The sequence below is a fragment of the Trachypithecus francoisi genome, unplaced genomic scaffold (genome assembly GCF_009764315.1).
Source record: "Trachypithecus francoisi isolate TF-2019V2 unplaced genomic scaffold, Tfra_2.0 Lachesis_group4, whole genome shotgun sequence".
Taxonomy (NCBI): domain Eukaryota; kingdom Metazoa; phylum Chordata; class Mammalia; order Primates; family Cercopithecidae; genus Trachypithecus; species Trachypithecus francoisi.
The window spans coordinates 74,689,762-74,705,206 of NW_022681469.1; the positions used below are offsets into that span (position 1 = coordinate 74,689,762).

The following is a 15,445-nucleotide window of genomic DNA, read 5'->3' on the forward strand; positions in this document are numbered from 1 at the left end:
GAAGAAAACCTAGAAAATACTCTTCTGGACATTGACTTAGGCAAATAATTTATGACTAAGTCCTTAAAAGCAAATGCAACAAAAACAAAAACTAAGTGGTACCTAATTAAAGAGCTTCTGCACAGCAAAAGAAAGTAGCAACAGAGTAAACAAGCAACCTATAGAATGGGAGAAAATATTTGCAAACTATGCATCTGACAAAGGACTAACATCTAGAATCTATAAGGAACTTAAACAAATAAACAAGAAAAAAAAAACCCCACTAAAGAGTGGGCAAAGAACATAAATAGACACTTCTCAAAAGACGTAAAAGCAGCCAACAAATCTATAAAATATGCTCAACATCACTAATTATCAAAGAAATGCAAATCAAAACCACAATGAGATATCATCTCACACCAGTCAAAATGGCTACTATTAAAAAGTAAAAAAATAACAGATAACTGGTGAGGTTGCAGAGAAAAGGGAACATTCAAGTACTGTTAGTGAGATTGTAAATTAGTCTAGCCCATGTGGACAGCAGTTTCGAGATTTCTCAAAGAACTAAAAATAGAATTATCATTCAACTCAGTTATTCCATTACTGGGTATACACCCAAAGGAAAGTAAATCATTCTACCAAAAAGACAACTGCACTCACATATTTATCACAGCACTATTCAAAGACATGGAATTAACATAGGTGTCCATCAATGGTGGATGAACAAAGAAAATGTGATATGTATATACCATGAAATACTACAGAGCCATGAGAAAGAACAAAATCATGTCCTTTGCAACAACATGGACACAACTAGAGGCCAATATCCTAAGTGAATTAACACAGAAACAGAAAACGAAATACTACATATTCTCACTTGTAAGTGGGAGCTAAACAGTGGGTATACATAGACTTAACAGTGGGTACAATAGACACTGGGGACTCCAAAAGCCAGGTGGAGGATGGAAAAACTACCTATTGGTTACTATGTTTACTATTTGGGTGATGAGTTCAATCAAAGCCCAAACCTCAGCATCATGCAATATATCCATGTAACAAAATTGAACATGTACCTGCTGAATTTAAACCTTTTTAAATAAAAAAATAAATATTTTTTAATTAAAAATGTCATTTTCAGTCTTTTAGAGGAAGTTGTTCTCTCATCTAGGCAAACAAAAATTTGGCTTGGAAAATATTTCTTTACCTCATAACCTTAAAAACTTGTAAATGAAAAGTGTCTAAATTTTCTCCAATATTCTTCATTAAATGATCTTTAATCTGTATTTAAGAAATATCATGCCAGGTGTGTGGGGAAAAGAAAGAGAGAACAGCCTGTTACTGTGTCTATATAGAAAGAAATAGACATAAGAGACTCCATTTTTTCTGTATTTGAGATGCTGTTAATCTGTGACCCTACCCCCAACCTTGTCCTTGCAAGAGACATGTGCTGTAGTGACTCAAGGTTTAATGGATTTTGGGCTGTGCAGGATGCGTCTTTGTTAAACAAGTGCCTGAAGGCAGCTTGCTGGTTAAAAATCCTGCCCGTCCCTGGGCAATGGAACATCTCGGTGTAAGACCCGATTGTATGCTCTGTTTACTGAGATAGGAGAAAACCACCTTATGGCATAAGGTGGGACTTGCTGGCGGGACTTGCTGCAGCAATGCTGCTAAAAGGTTTATGGAGATGTTTGCATATGCATCTCAAGGCACAGCATTTTCCTTTAAACTTATTCATGTCACAGGGATTTTTGTTCATATGTCTTACTGCTGATTTCCTCCCTACAGTGATCCTATTGTCCAGCCACTCCCTTATCTTTAAGATGGTAAAGATAATTATCAATAAATACTAAGGGAACTCAGAGACCGGTGCCGGCATGGGTCCTCTGTAAGCTGAGCGTCGGTCCCCTGGGCCCACTTTTCTTTCTCTATACTTTGTCTCTGTGTCTCATTTCTTTTCTCAAGTCTCTCGTTCCACCTAACGAGAAACGCCCACAGGTGTGGAGGGGCAGGCCACCCCTTCAAGGTGTTGTGGCTCACACGGGTAATCCCAGCACTTTGGGAAGATGAGGCAGGAGGATTGCTTGAGCCCAGGAGTCCAAGACCAGAGTGGGCAACATGATGAAACCCTGTCACTACAAAAAAAATACAAAAATTAGCTGGGCGTGGTGTCCTGTGCTTATGATCGCAGCTACTGGGGATGCTGAAGTGGGTGGATTACTTGAGCCCAGGAGTTCAAGGCTGCAGTGACCTGTGATCACATCACTGCATTCCAGCCTGTGCAACAGAGCAAGACTCTGTCTCAAAAGAAAAAAAGAAATATTAATATTTACTAAATGTAAGGCATACTTATGTATTAAAACAGTGGTCCCAAACCTTCTTGGCATCAGAGACCAATTTCATAGAAGACAATTTTTCCATGGACCGGATGGGCAGGGTGGACGGTTTCCAGATGAAAATGTTTCACCTCAGATCATCAGGCATTAGTTAGATTCTCATAAGAAGCACGCAACCTAGATCTCTCCCATGCACAGTTCACAATAGGATTCGTGCTCCTATGAGAATCTGATGCCTCCGCTGAGATGATAGAAGGCGGAGCTCAGGTGGTAATGCTCCTTCAGCAACTTTCACCTCCTGCTGTGCAGCCTTGTTCCTAACAGGTCACAGACTGGTACTGGTCCATGGCCCAGGGGGTGGGACACACGTATTAAAAGACAATTTTTAAAAGAAGATATTATGACTCTCAAATAGATATAAAGTGAACATGTGTCAAAACTTTATTTATTTAGCTCATTAATTAATGAAGGAACCAATAAGATGTAACAACTGGTTTAAAGAAAAATTCAAAGAGCCACACATATATAGGTCAGCAAAAATTGTGAAATAAATTTGCTTAATAGATGTAAAAACTTAAATCTGTTCAATATCCAGAGGGCAATAATCAACTCTCAAATGAGAGACAATTTGCATTTCTATGGACAAGAATCATTTGCATTACTACAAGTATTAGATAATATAGTATAATTATGTATTATAGTTATTTTACAGCAATGTAAAACAAAGGCAAGATACACAAAACCCCCATAGAATCAGATAATGTGGACAATGCCCAATTTTCCACTGATGACAACCATATTTTTTCTCAATTTCTAAGTTTTTCACATTTTCCCTACATATAACAAGGACTAAGTTCCTGTGCCCCAATGTATAAAGTATGGAGGGAGGGGGATGAGGAAAAGGAAAATAAACATAGTAACTGAATAGTTTATAAGGTTCAGTGGGATATATCCCAAAAAACAGAACTGATAATTTCCCAATTACACACAATATGCACAAGTAATGAAAATATCTGTTCTGATTGGATGATGCCTGTGTTGAAGGCATACTTAAGCATATATAGAAACAAAATGCTATGAGAAATGAAAAAAAGGAAAAGATTTATATTCCCATAAGGAAGTATGGCACAAGTTCATGGAAAAAGCAAAATGTAGCAGGTCTTTAAAACAGATTTTAAATAAGTAGAATATGAGATGTGGAGTGGGGGGCAGTATTTCAACGTAAGGAAATAGTAAGAGAAAAGCCACATACCTAATGTTCTTGACTTGTAGTTTAGCATGGTTTGATGAAATCAAAGCTAAGAGAGGGAGATTTAGGCCAAATTACGAACAATCTTAAACATGTTGACAGTTTGTTATTCATTTTGTTCCAATAAAGAACCACCAAAGATTTTGAGCAGGTGCATGACAAAATCAAATATAAGTTTTAGACAAAAAATGCTAGTAGCAATTGGAAAAAAGAGATTGAAAAAGTGAGAAACTAGAGGCAAGGAATCCAGTAGAGCCTGTTGCAATGGTCAGGATAAAGCCTAAACCAGAGCATTCTGAAGAGGAAAAGAAAAGCTTTAGGGAAGGCAGAGTGAACAGCATATGTTGATTCATTAGGTAAGTGATTCCAATTTTTGTGACTGTGTGTTCACATTCGTTAAAAATTGGAGCATGCACTCCTCCAACTTTTGCATATTTATTTAGTTACAAATTATATACTGCTCTACTAATGTACTAATACAACACATGTAATTTGAAACCTTCATACATGCTCATAAATTTTTTTTGATCTCAAAGAGTAAAGATTTAATTCATGTTTTGGTGCTTAGTTTCTAAATGTCTTGCTAATGTTGATGGCTTTATATCAGTAGTAACTCTCAAAGCACTGTACATTTACAGCAAGGTCTATAAATTCTTATTTCAAACAGTTTTGATCATTTATTTTTTCTGATATCTTACAGATTTAAGTGACCATGATATATATATATATATCATATGTATGACATATATATACACACACACATACATACATACATACTTTTGTTTTAAGCATATAACGTAACTAATAAAGAGTTGAGTTTTTTGGTTTTTGTCTTTTTTCTGAGACAGAGTCTCACTCTGTCACCCAGGCTGAAGTGTAGTGATATGATCTTGGCTCACTGCAGCCTTGACCTCCCGTGCTCAGGTGATCCTGCTACCTCAGCCTTCTGAGTAGCTGAGACTATAGGCACGTGCCACCGCGCCACCACACTTGGCTAATTTTTATCTTTTCTGTAGAGACAGGGTTTCACTATGTTGCGCAGGCTGGTCTTGAACTCCTGAGCTCAAGCACTCTGCCTACCTTGGTCTCCCGAAATTCTGGGATTACAGGCAGGGTTTCACTATGTTACCCAGGCTGGTCTTGAACTTCTGAGTTCAAGCACTCTGCCCACCTTGGTCTCCCGAAATGCTGGGATTACAAGTAGGAGCCACCATGTCCGGTGTAAAGGGTTTGTTTTTTTTTTTTTGAGTTGGAGTCTCTCTCTGTTACACAGGCTGGAGGAGAGTGGCATGATTTTGGCTCACTGCAACCTCTGCCCCCCAGGTTCAAGCGATTCTCATGATTGAGCCTCCCAAATAACTGGGACTACAGGTGCCTGCCACCACAGCTGGCTAATTTTTGCATTTTTAGTAGAGACAGGGTTTCACCATGTTGGCCAGGCTGGTCTCGAACTCCTGACCTCAAGTGATTCACCCACCTTGGCCTCCCAAAGTGCTGGGATGCCTGGCCAAAACCCTATACTTTAGATGAGTAGAAGGCAGAGCAGAGAGAAGATGAGTCAAAGATTAGCAGAAATTACATGAAGGATAGTGTGCCAATGAACTAAAGGGAAAATTTAAAGGATGAACAAGGTTTAGAAGTAAAATAAAACTTGTTTTCCAACACATTGAATCTGAGGTACTATGAGAGTCATTGAAGCTGTCCCTGAGGTATATGAAAATCAGAGGACCATGAGAAGCCAGGTTGCACGTGTGGATCAGGAGTGATAGAACTAAGTCAACTTACAATTTAGTTTTGCTAAGAAGAGAAATAGGCAAATGAGAAACTTGAAACGCGCTTTTAAAAAGGGGCTTTGAGAAAGCAAGAGGAGTCTTCGGAGATGCATGAGAAAGGTAAGAGGAGAGATCTGAATAAAGCAAATATTTCAAGGAAGCTGCACAGCCAAGAAGGATAAAGCTAAGATAAATACGTTGAATTTGGTAATTTAGGATGTGGCCCTCATTTGAAAGAGTGGTTTAAATAAAGTAGTAGGGACATAAGTTAGTTTTCACGTAAAGAACTGACAAGTAGTTAAAACAAACTTTTTTTAATGGGGAAAGTAACCACAAACTGTTCCTTCAGAAGTGTGGTGGTGAAAAAAGAGAGATTGTGTGGTGCATTAAGGAAGATAGGATGCATTTGGCAAACAATGAAGAGAGATAAATTAAAGGTAGAAATAAGAAAGGTGAACTTAGGAGACCAGATTCTCAATGAAATTATATTGATACAATCATAGACACAGGTGACAGTGATAGTTTTGGGAAAGGGGAGGAGGAACTTTTCTTTGAGTCAGAAGGGAAAAGATAAAGTGTAGCAGTTTGTTTTAAAGTAATACATAGGGCTGGTGTTGTGGCTCATGCCTGTAATCCCAGCAGTTTGGGAGGCCGAGGCGGGTGGATCACCTAAGGTCAGGAGTTCGAGACCAGCCTGGCCAGCATGGTAAAACCCCATCTCTATTAAAAATACAAAAATTAGCCAGGTATGGTGGTGCACACCTGTAGTCTCAGCTACTCAGGAGACAGGCAGGAGAATCGCTTGAACCTGGGAGGCAGAGGTTGCAGTGAGCCAAGATCATACCACTGCACTCTAGCTTGGGTGACAGAGTGAGACTCCATATCAAAAAATAAAAATAAAACTAATGCACAGGTTGAGAGAGTTTCTGTCAGATGGTTTCTGTCTCTCTCTTTTAAAAATATTATTAAGGTGTGAGGTAACCTGCTGAGCATTAGTAAACATTCTGAGTAGCTCAGAGGTAAGGAAATAAACATGGAGCCACTAACTAGTTTTTAGCAGGAAATGACATTATCAGATTTTAATTTAAGAAAGTTCTGTCTGGTAAGAGATATGGCAGAATATCAGTAGGATTGGATTTTGAGTGACCTGAGAAAGATGAGTAAAAGGATAAGAAGTGCAGGCAAGAAATCATCCCTTAACCAAGGTAACAGCAAGTGGATAGAAAGGGGGCAACACAGTTGAGAGTTATTTAGAAGGAAACAAGGATGACTCAAACACTTGCTTGGATAGCTGGGTTAATGGCAAAAACTTAGGCATCAAGGTTGAAAGTAGATAAAGGAGAAGGGAGGTGATGAGTTTGTTTAGGAAATGGTGAGTATTAGGTACCTGAAGGATATCCTAGTAGAGAGATCCAGTAGGCAGGTGGTTCTTACAGCATGAGGATAGATAAATATGGACTGACATAATCAGGTGTGTGTGTGTGTGCGTGCATGCGTGTGTGTGTGTGTGTGTATGTGTGTGTGTGTGTGTATAAGGAAATTGATCCCATAGCAGTGGTGGGACCACAAATAATGGCTAAGTGATCCTAAGATTACTTAAAAACAGCAAGAAGTGGGCTGAAAACAGAGTCCCTGCTCTGTTTTAGATGGATACTAAATAAGGAAGAATGGTCAACAATGTCAGGTGCCACAGAATGGTCCAGGAAGATAAGGAATATAAAGTGTCCCTTGGATTTAAAAAGTGGTCATACCACACAGTCTTGGTGAAGAACAATGAAGTGGCTGAGGAGAGAATGCTAATTGAGCCAGTGAAGGCAGAGAGTCAACACTGCTCTTTCTAGATGTTTGCCAGAGGAGGAAAGAGTTGACCAGGTAAACACACAGGAACAGTGTCCATGGGTGTTTTTCATATAAAAACAAATTCTTTTGGAGGAAGGCAAACAGCAAGGAGATAGGAAGAACTGGAAGATACTGAAAAAGGATGATTTGCATGGGGATAACTGATGGAGGAATCAACATCCTCAAGAAAGGAGGACAAGATTCAGAGCAGAGGTAGAGAGATTGGCCTTAAACTTGAGAGAAGAAAAAGGAGGTTCACAAGCTATTTACAATATTTCAGAAAGCTTTCTGGAAATTGCAATTAATAGAATGTCAAGTTTCTTTACTTTTCGCAGGCATTAACTCAACCCTTTGGGTTAACGCTGGTTACTGCATGCTGATCAGAAATTCTAATTTGCTGTTGATGACATCATAGAAATGTCTAGGATGTGACTGGCAGACCATATATTGTTGGCAGAGTTATCTGTTTTTTACAGTATCCAATTCTTACAGCATGTGATCAACCTCTGATCAGAATGACAGCCAAAATTAAAAGACTATTTGCAGGGAACAGTGCCTAAGTGTTTGTACACTTATTTAACTTCATTGCTTATTAGCATTACATCCATGACAGTGATGTATGTGATTTCATTTAAGTGACAAAATCTTTCAAGATATGAAGTCCATGGATGAAAACACAATAAAGGTCCTTGGATGAAGAGAATGGGAATGAGTAGACAAGATCTCTACAGTCCCTTCATATCTAATATTCTATAATTTTAAGAGGGGCCAAGTTCAGGAATGGCTAAATGGGAAAGTTGTAAAGAATACTTGACAACACCCCAACTAAACAATGACTCACTCTAAACAGGGCAAGGCAAGTAGAATGGCAAGCAATGTAAATAACCATTCCCATCTGGAAGGCAGCACAAGAAAAAACATTTTAAAAACGGGTGGGATGGGAGCGAGAAGAGAGTAGGGATAACAAGTGCTTTATTAAGGAAATGGAGTGCTGGCTTTATTGAGAATCACAAAACATTAACCAACGTTTAGTAGCGGGGATGATTGCCATAAGCACATAAAAAAAATTTTTTTTTTGGCAGGGCATGGTGGCTCACGCCTGTAATCCCAGCACTTTGGGAGGCCGAGAGGGGCCGATCATTTGAAGTCAGGAGTTCGAAACCAGCCTGACCCAAATGGTGAAGCCCCCATCTCTATTAAAATTCAAAAATTAGCTGGGCGTGGTGGCGGGCGCCTGTAATATCAGCTACTCGGCAGGCTGAGGCAGGAGAATCACTTGGACCCAGGAGGCAGAGGTTGCAGTGAGCCAAGATTGCGCCTCTTGCACTAGAGCCTGGGCGACAGAGACTCCCTCTTAAAAAAAAAATTTTTTTTTTTGACACAACGACCTAGCCAACCTTGTGTAAATACAAGTGAGAGTCAGGCTTTTTTCTCATCAACACCTACACTAAGTTAGGCTCCTTCTGTACCTTCCACTCGGTACTTAAAAAATGGTTTAAGAGAAACTGGCCAGAGCAGTGAGTTAAGTTTTAAAGACTGGTCTTAATTCCTGGGTTGGATGCCAGCAATCCATCAGCCAGCACCATCAACTGTATCCATCAATCCCATCTGGCAAGCACCCAGGGGCAGCCAGATTGACCAGCCAGACAATAATCGACCTTGGGGTGTCCTTCGCATCCCGCTGGGCGGGTTCTGGGAGTAGAAGGCTGAGAAAGGGGAGTGTTGGGGAAGGCAGGACTGGGACGATGTGTACTTTTCTCCCGGAACTGTAGTTCTATTGTCCCAACCTGGGCTCAGGTAGCAGCCAGTAAACTAGGAGACAGCCCTAAGGCTCGCGTCCGGGCCAGGCGGTATCCCTAGTACCCTCTCCCCACACACCCATGGCTCTGCCTCAGCCGCCGCCGCCGCCGCCAGCCGGGGTCCGTGACCCGGTGACCCCGGAGCACTGGGCATCCGGACCCCCCTCGCAGGCGCAGCCGCTATTAAGGCAGGAGGCTAAAGAGGAGGAGGAAGGGGAGGAGACAGGCGTCCAGGGCGCCTGGGGAACCGGCACGGCGGAGCAGCGGCGGCGGGGCTGGGGGGAGGCCGCCGAGTCGGCCGCGGCCGAGGAGGGGCAGGCGGAGGTCGGGGGCGCCGCGGCCGCGGGGTCAGGTTCCCCGGCGGGAGGCTCGGGTGGCGGCCGCGGGGGCTGGCGGCGGATCCTCGCCTGGCTGCAGCGGCAGCAGCCCCAGTGCTGCCCCTGTGCGGCGCCCCTTCCCCGCTCCGCCGCGCACTGTTGTCATGGAGGAACCAAGATGGCGGCTCTGGCCTACAACCTGGGCAAGCGGGAGATCAACCACTACTTCAGCGTGAGGAGCGCCAAGGTGCTGGCGCTGGTGGCCGTGCTGCTGCTCGCAGCGTGCCACCTCGCCTCCCGCCGCTACCGAGGTGAGCGGGCCCTCCCCCCTGCCCGGGCAGGCCGTGGGGGAGGCGGCGACACGGCGACTGGAGGCCGCCCCCCTCGCCCAACACACGCCCACGCGGCCTCCCACCCGCCCGGCCCGCGGGGGAGGCGGTTCCCCCACGTGCGCCCAGGTGTCCCCAGCAGCGGGCCGGCGCCCCAGGCCAACTGAGTGGACCCCAGTGGGGGCCACCACAGGACAATGGCTGGTAGTTCTGGGCCCCCGGAGCCTCCCGCGCTGGGGTCGGGGATGCCAACTCTGGGCCTGGCCCAAGGTGTTGTCGGGTCGGCTCCTGAGCCTGTCTGGGCTGGGGGAGACGCGCCAGACCAGGGGCTCGCGTGCAGGAGGTCTGACAGGCGGCCCTTGGGGGCAGCGCGGGGCGCATGTAACCCAAGGCCGCCTTACAAGGGGCACCGCTGCCAGGAGTGGGGTCGCAGGTCCTGCCACTTAAGAGTCCGGCTCTTTAGCCTTTGTTTAATTTTGCCTCTGCCCTGTAACACCCAGTCTGGGCTGTTGGACAGCGGCAAGGGCCGCCCCCATGTTCCTTTGCCAAAAGGGCGACAGCTGGCAAAAGATGCCTGTGGCCAAATGGAAGAGGTGCCACCCAGCTTTTGTGATACATAAACGTTTAAAGACTTCGGAGTGCGCACTTTTTACAAAGTAAAGGCACTGGAGCAGATTCGTGGAAGGAAGTTATGGGTTGACAGGCATAAAGGTGGGCAGTTGAAAGCAAATTGTAAGCAGTTTGAAAGCAGGCCTTGGCCATGGGTTTTGAAATTGGTGTAAAGGGGAAAAGGAAATATGACCTTATTTCAGAACGAATTATCTTTCAGTAATCAAGGGATATTTACTTGTCCTTGTTGATTGATTTTTTTTTCCTCTGTAAAAGTGCCACTAAGAGAGAGGCTGACAGGCAGAGGGAAATTAATGATGATAGGATCTTTTATTTTTGGCTCTTAATACTATCAGAGCCATTATCTGGACAGCTCTTGGTGACTGTGAGATTAATCAGTCAAGATGTAATGTGTAATGGACAGGTGCAAATTAACGCTGTGCACGTTTAACTTTACACCTACTTTGGCAAAATATCCATAAACGAGGTGCTGGAGTCTGAGCTGTAGTCTCATCCCAGGAGATCTTTCAAGGTGTAGGGCATTTTGGTCAGTTTTGCTGCTTTATTTCTTCCAACTCCTGAGAATGAAAAATCTTATACTCTAGAGCCATACTGGGTGAACAGCTTTTAATATACTAAATTGATAAAAATGTGTAGATTCTTTATAACCTTTTGGCCTCTCTCCAGCTCTCTCCAGATTACAACCATATGACCTGACAAGGCCTTGGTTCATCTACAATCATGTAAAACTAGCAATGTTGATGCATTGATTTGTGGTAGTTTTGAGGAAATACTTCTTTTAACTACTATTAATCATTTTATGCCAATTTGGTGTAAATTAACCATAATTTAATTCAATTTTGTGTATGTGATGGTAGTAGAGAGAAATTTTGTAACTACAGTACTATTGTCCTAAGATAAACTTCTAGTCCCCTGCCTTTTGTGTTTTTGTGCTTTTTATCTTTTGATAAGCTTGGAATACTATGATTTTTAGATTATGGATTTCATCTTAAGATCTGTCATCAGGGAGAATAGAACGTCAGATGGGGACTTATGAGTCAGTGTAGCAATCTGGGATTGTTTGTAAAGCCTTCTCCAGAAGTAAGTCATCAGTTTCCATAGGTACTTCAGTGCCTTGAGTGTGAAGTAGTACACCTAGTGTGTGTACTTGTCCAGACTGAATGTCAATAATTTGAACTGAAGACTTTGGGAAAAATAAACATCTTACCAGGAACATCTTAGCCATCCTCATGCTTTGGCAGTATCAAACTGAGTCAGGTGCAGTGCCCTTCACACAAAGATAATCATACATTTGACTCACATTATAACTCTTTAGGACAGAGGTGGCCAATCTTTTGGCTTCCGTGGGCCACACTGGAAGAAGAATTGTCTTTGGGCCACACGTAAAATTAACACTAATGATAGCTGATGAGCTTAAAAAAAAAATTGCAGAAACATCTTGTATTGTTTTAAGAAAGTTTACGAATTCAGGCTACATTCAAAGCCATCCTGGGCCGCCAGCAGCCCAGGCCATGGCTTGGAAAATCTTGCTTTAGAATGAGAACGGATCTTACATCAGATGAAGGGGATTAGGCTGTGTATTTGGATTTTGAATGTGAGTGTGCTCAGGCAAAGTAGAGTGAATGCAGTTTGGATATACATATTCAGTATCTCTTGCTTTACAAACTGCCGAAAGTAAAAGAAAGAATTACCCACTACAGAAAGTAAAGCTTGGCAAATACTGTGTGCTAACATTGAGTGCTTATATGTCAGGGACTGTTCTACTAAAGGTTTTACATGTTTTAACTCATTTTGTCTTTATAACCATTCTATAAGGTAGATACAATTACCATATTTCACTCCCCCCTACTATTTTTAACATCTCTGTAATCAGGGCGAGTCTTTAAAACTTTGATTGCATGTCAAAGTTTAATTGGTAACATTTTTTTCTTACTATGACATAAAATAATCATGTGTCTTATAATCAGTGGTCTTAGATTCAGTGAATTACAGTATTATTTCCATTTTAAATATGAAGCATGACAGATTAAATGAATCGCCTAAGGATACACAATGACTGAGCTAGGATTTAGATCCCAGTTAGTCTGTCTCATGCCTTATTGTCTTTCTCAGAGCTTCTTAGACAGTGGGGAGTATAGAAAATAGAGGGAGAAAGCATTTTCCAGGGAAGCATGGGTTAAACAACTTAGAAACAGTAATTCAGGCTGGGCACAGTGGCTCACGCCTGTAATCCCAGCACTTTGGGAGGCTGAGGCAGGTGGATCACCTGAGGTCAGGAGTTCAAGACCAGCCTGGCCAACATGGTGAAACCCCCCTCTCTACTAAAAATACAAAAATTAGCCGGGTGTGGTGGCGGGCACCTGTAATCCCAGCTACTCAGGAGGCTGAGGCAGGAGAATCACTTGAACCCAGGAGGCGGAGGTTGCAGTGAGCCAAGATCGCATTCCAGCGTGGGCAACAGGGCAAGACTCTGTCTCAAAATAATAATAATAATAATAATTCAACTTTGTTGTACCAGCTAAGAGTTTTTCTAAATTTTTTTTTCCAGTCAGGAGGTAATTTTCTAAAAGTTGTTTGTGTAAAGCTTCAAAATCTGACCCGAGCCTACTTTTTGTTACCTGTGTTTTTTCATTATTTTCTCCAAATTTCGGGTTCACAATCTGAATGTGCTTTGCCCATTCACATCTCACAGTTATCTGATTTTCTCTGCCTGCAGTGACTTCTCTCTTGAAAGAAAGTGTACATTTTTCCTTCAAGGCCTGGTTCAAATGTCACCCCCACAGCAGTAGGAATTAGCAGTTCAGTTCTGCCAGCAACTTACACTTACTTATTGTGTTGTATTGTAATAATTGGTATCTGCCTACCCACACAGACGGTTGAGCTTCCAAGAGTATCTTACTCATCTTTAAATCTTTAAATCATCAGAGCCTTACACACAATAGGAAATCCTTAAATAACTGTGCATAAATAGATTTCAAAGTCCTTATTTCCTTTTATGTTCTTTTCTGGCTTTAATTGAATTTCATGTTCTAATCTCAATTTTAGAAAGTAGGCTTTATAAAATTATTAATATTATTTTCACATAATAGAATGACATTTTGAAAATAATTACTGTCTTCACTATACTTTTTCCAAATGTTATCAATTTCCAACATTATGAATCTCAAAATGTCCATTATTAGTTTGATTACAGGTTAAAAACATCGTTTCTGTGACAAATGGCCAGTATCTGTAGCCTTAAGGATAGTTCCAATCTGGATAAATTTTAATTTTTTAAATTGATAAAGTTAACTTCGAATGCCTTAATTTTTTTGAAATCAATTTTTTTTTTTTTTTAAATCACTAAGCATGTTAAATGCCAATGCTAAATGATATTTGATGTTCTGGAGAAAAGTAAGTTGAAAGCTTCAGAAATTAAAGCAAGAAAACAGCAGCTCTGGGTCTCTTAGCTTTTTCTTTCTTTGTGAGAAAGATCCTGATCTTTATGATACTACTTGTAATGAGACACTCCTTGGTTGTCTACAGATAAATTTTAATGGTGATTTTCAGCGCAGACTAACGTGTAACTTGCCGTATCTTAGGCAAACAAAATATTCTGTGGACTATACTGTAAGCTTCATGATCTGATATTTTAATGGTTAGTAGTAGGAAACACACAGTTTTAGCAGGATGAGTCAGTCTAAATTTAGGTGCAGTGTGCCAGAGATAATCTCTTCAAAGGAAAACATAAGTTGGGGTTTATATGGGCCATCAGATGTTTTCTTTAGTTGTTACATTTTATTTTTCAGTTTGTTTTTGTTTGCTTGCTTTTAAAAGTATTTTTCTATCACAGAAAAATCATGCATAAAATTCTGAGATTGTAGATTGACAAACTAGAAAGCTTATACTTAAGATAATAGAATAAAGAGGAAGACAGCTATTCATCCAGATAATCTTGGTGTTGGAGATAGCTGAAGTAGATAATTCTGTCTCTTTAGTTTCTTTGTGTGTGTGTGTTTCTTGCTTGATTTTTCTGAGCGCTTGGCAACATTTATTTCACATTAGTTGTATTAAAATAGCTATCAAAATATTAGACAATTGAAAATAACCAAAGTTTTGTTTTGTTTTGTCTTTGGTAAATTTGGAACGGAAAATATGTGCCAACAGATATTTATATATAGTGTAAATATTAAAAAGGTGACACATTATATTAAGATCTAGATTTACATTTAGTGATTTGATTTTTAAAAATTTCCTTCCTGAGAAAAGAGAACTTGTTTTAGAGTATGAAATTTTATGGAGTTTTTTCTGGATCACATTAATTTATTTTAATCAGATTATAATAATAGTAGTAATTTATTATTACTACTATTTTTATTTTGCTGACACACAAAAAAGTCATTCTCTTCTTGCTTTTTTTGGTCGTCTACTTAGCAATCCTTTGTATTAGATTCTGTTAAGATAACTGGTACAGTTCCTGTCTTTTGACTGGACCCCAGCTGATATGATACAGACACATATGGATTAATTTCAGATACAAGTCTTGTAAAAAACATCTTTGCATTATGAAATGTATTAAGTCATCATCAACTAGCATTCATTAGCAAAGTAAGAATTTCTTCCCTGGAAAGCTCAGTATTCTCTAAAATGCTGTGTTTATAATGCCTGTGGGTTAGTGACAACTTCAAATCTTATTTTGCTATGGTTTTTTGTTTTGTTTTGTTTTGTTTTGACACGGGTTCATCAGATTAGAACTATTGTTTTCCATCAGCTCAACAACTGATTAGCAAGATGTGGGTAGTAGTATTGACTGGAGGCAAAAAAAGTTGTTTGCATTTTAGACACGTTTTCTGGGGAGAAACGACTGGTTGTTTTGAGATACTGGTATGGTGTTTCCATTCTCTATAAAAACATATTGGTAACCCACATAGATGCATAATCCCAGACACTGAAGTTTGATTAAGATGTGTTTCTGTCTAGGCTTTTAATTAAAAGACAAAAGGCAAGTAACAACACCCCCCCACCAAAAAAGGGGAGGGGAGAAAGAAAACAGAAAAGAAAAAGAAGAAAACCTTAAAGGATTAACACTTAGTTATTTACAACTTACAACTTTTTAAAAAAATAGAAGTGTTGCTAACTTTTAACTTGGTTTAATAGATTTAAAGAGAAATGCTATAAATGTGGAATTTTGGCCTTAATTTTAAACATTTACTAAAGGT

At 40.7% G+C, this 15,445-nt stretch overlaps 1 protein-coding gene across 5 annotated transcripts in view; it reads left to right on the top strand.

Moving 5' to 3' along the window:
• The first annotated feature begins 8,989 nt into the window (after positions 1-8,989).
• The window catches only part of CASD1 (CAS1 domain containing 1), an 82,482-nt gene continuing 76,026 nt past the window's right edge, over positions 8,990-15,445 (top strand). For 4 of the 5 annotated variants that reach the window (XR_004433325.1, XR_004433326.1, XR_004433327.1 and 1 more), the window contains exon 1: positions 8,990-9,599. Coding sequence is in view for 2 of the 5 variants with exons in the window: in XM_033194956.1 (XP_033050847.1) it covers positions 9,053-9,599 (547 nt within the window). In the remaining 3 variants the exon portion in view is untranslated. The remainder of the gene's footprint in view (positions 9,600-15,445) is intronic. The other variant, XM_033194954.1, reaches the window with a different exon arrangement.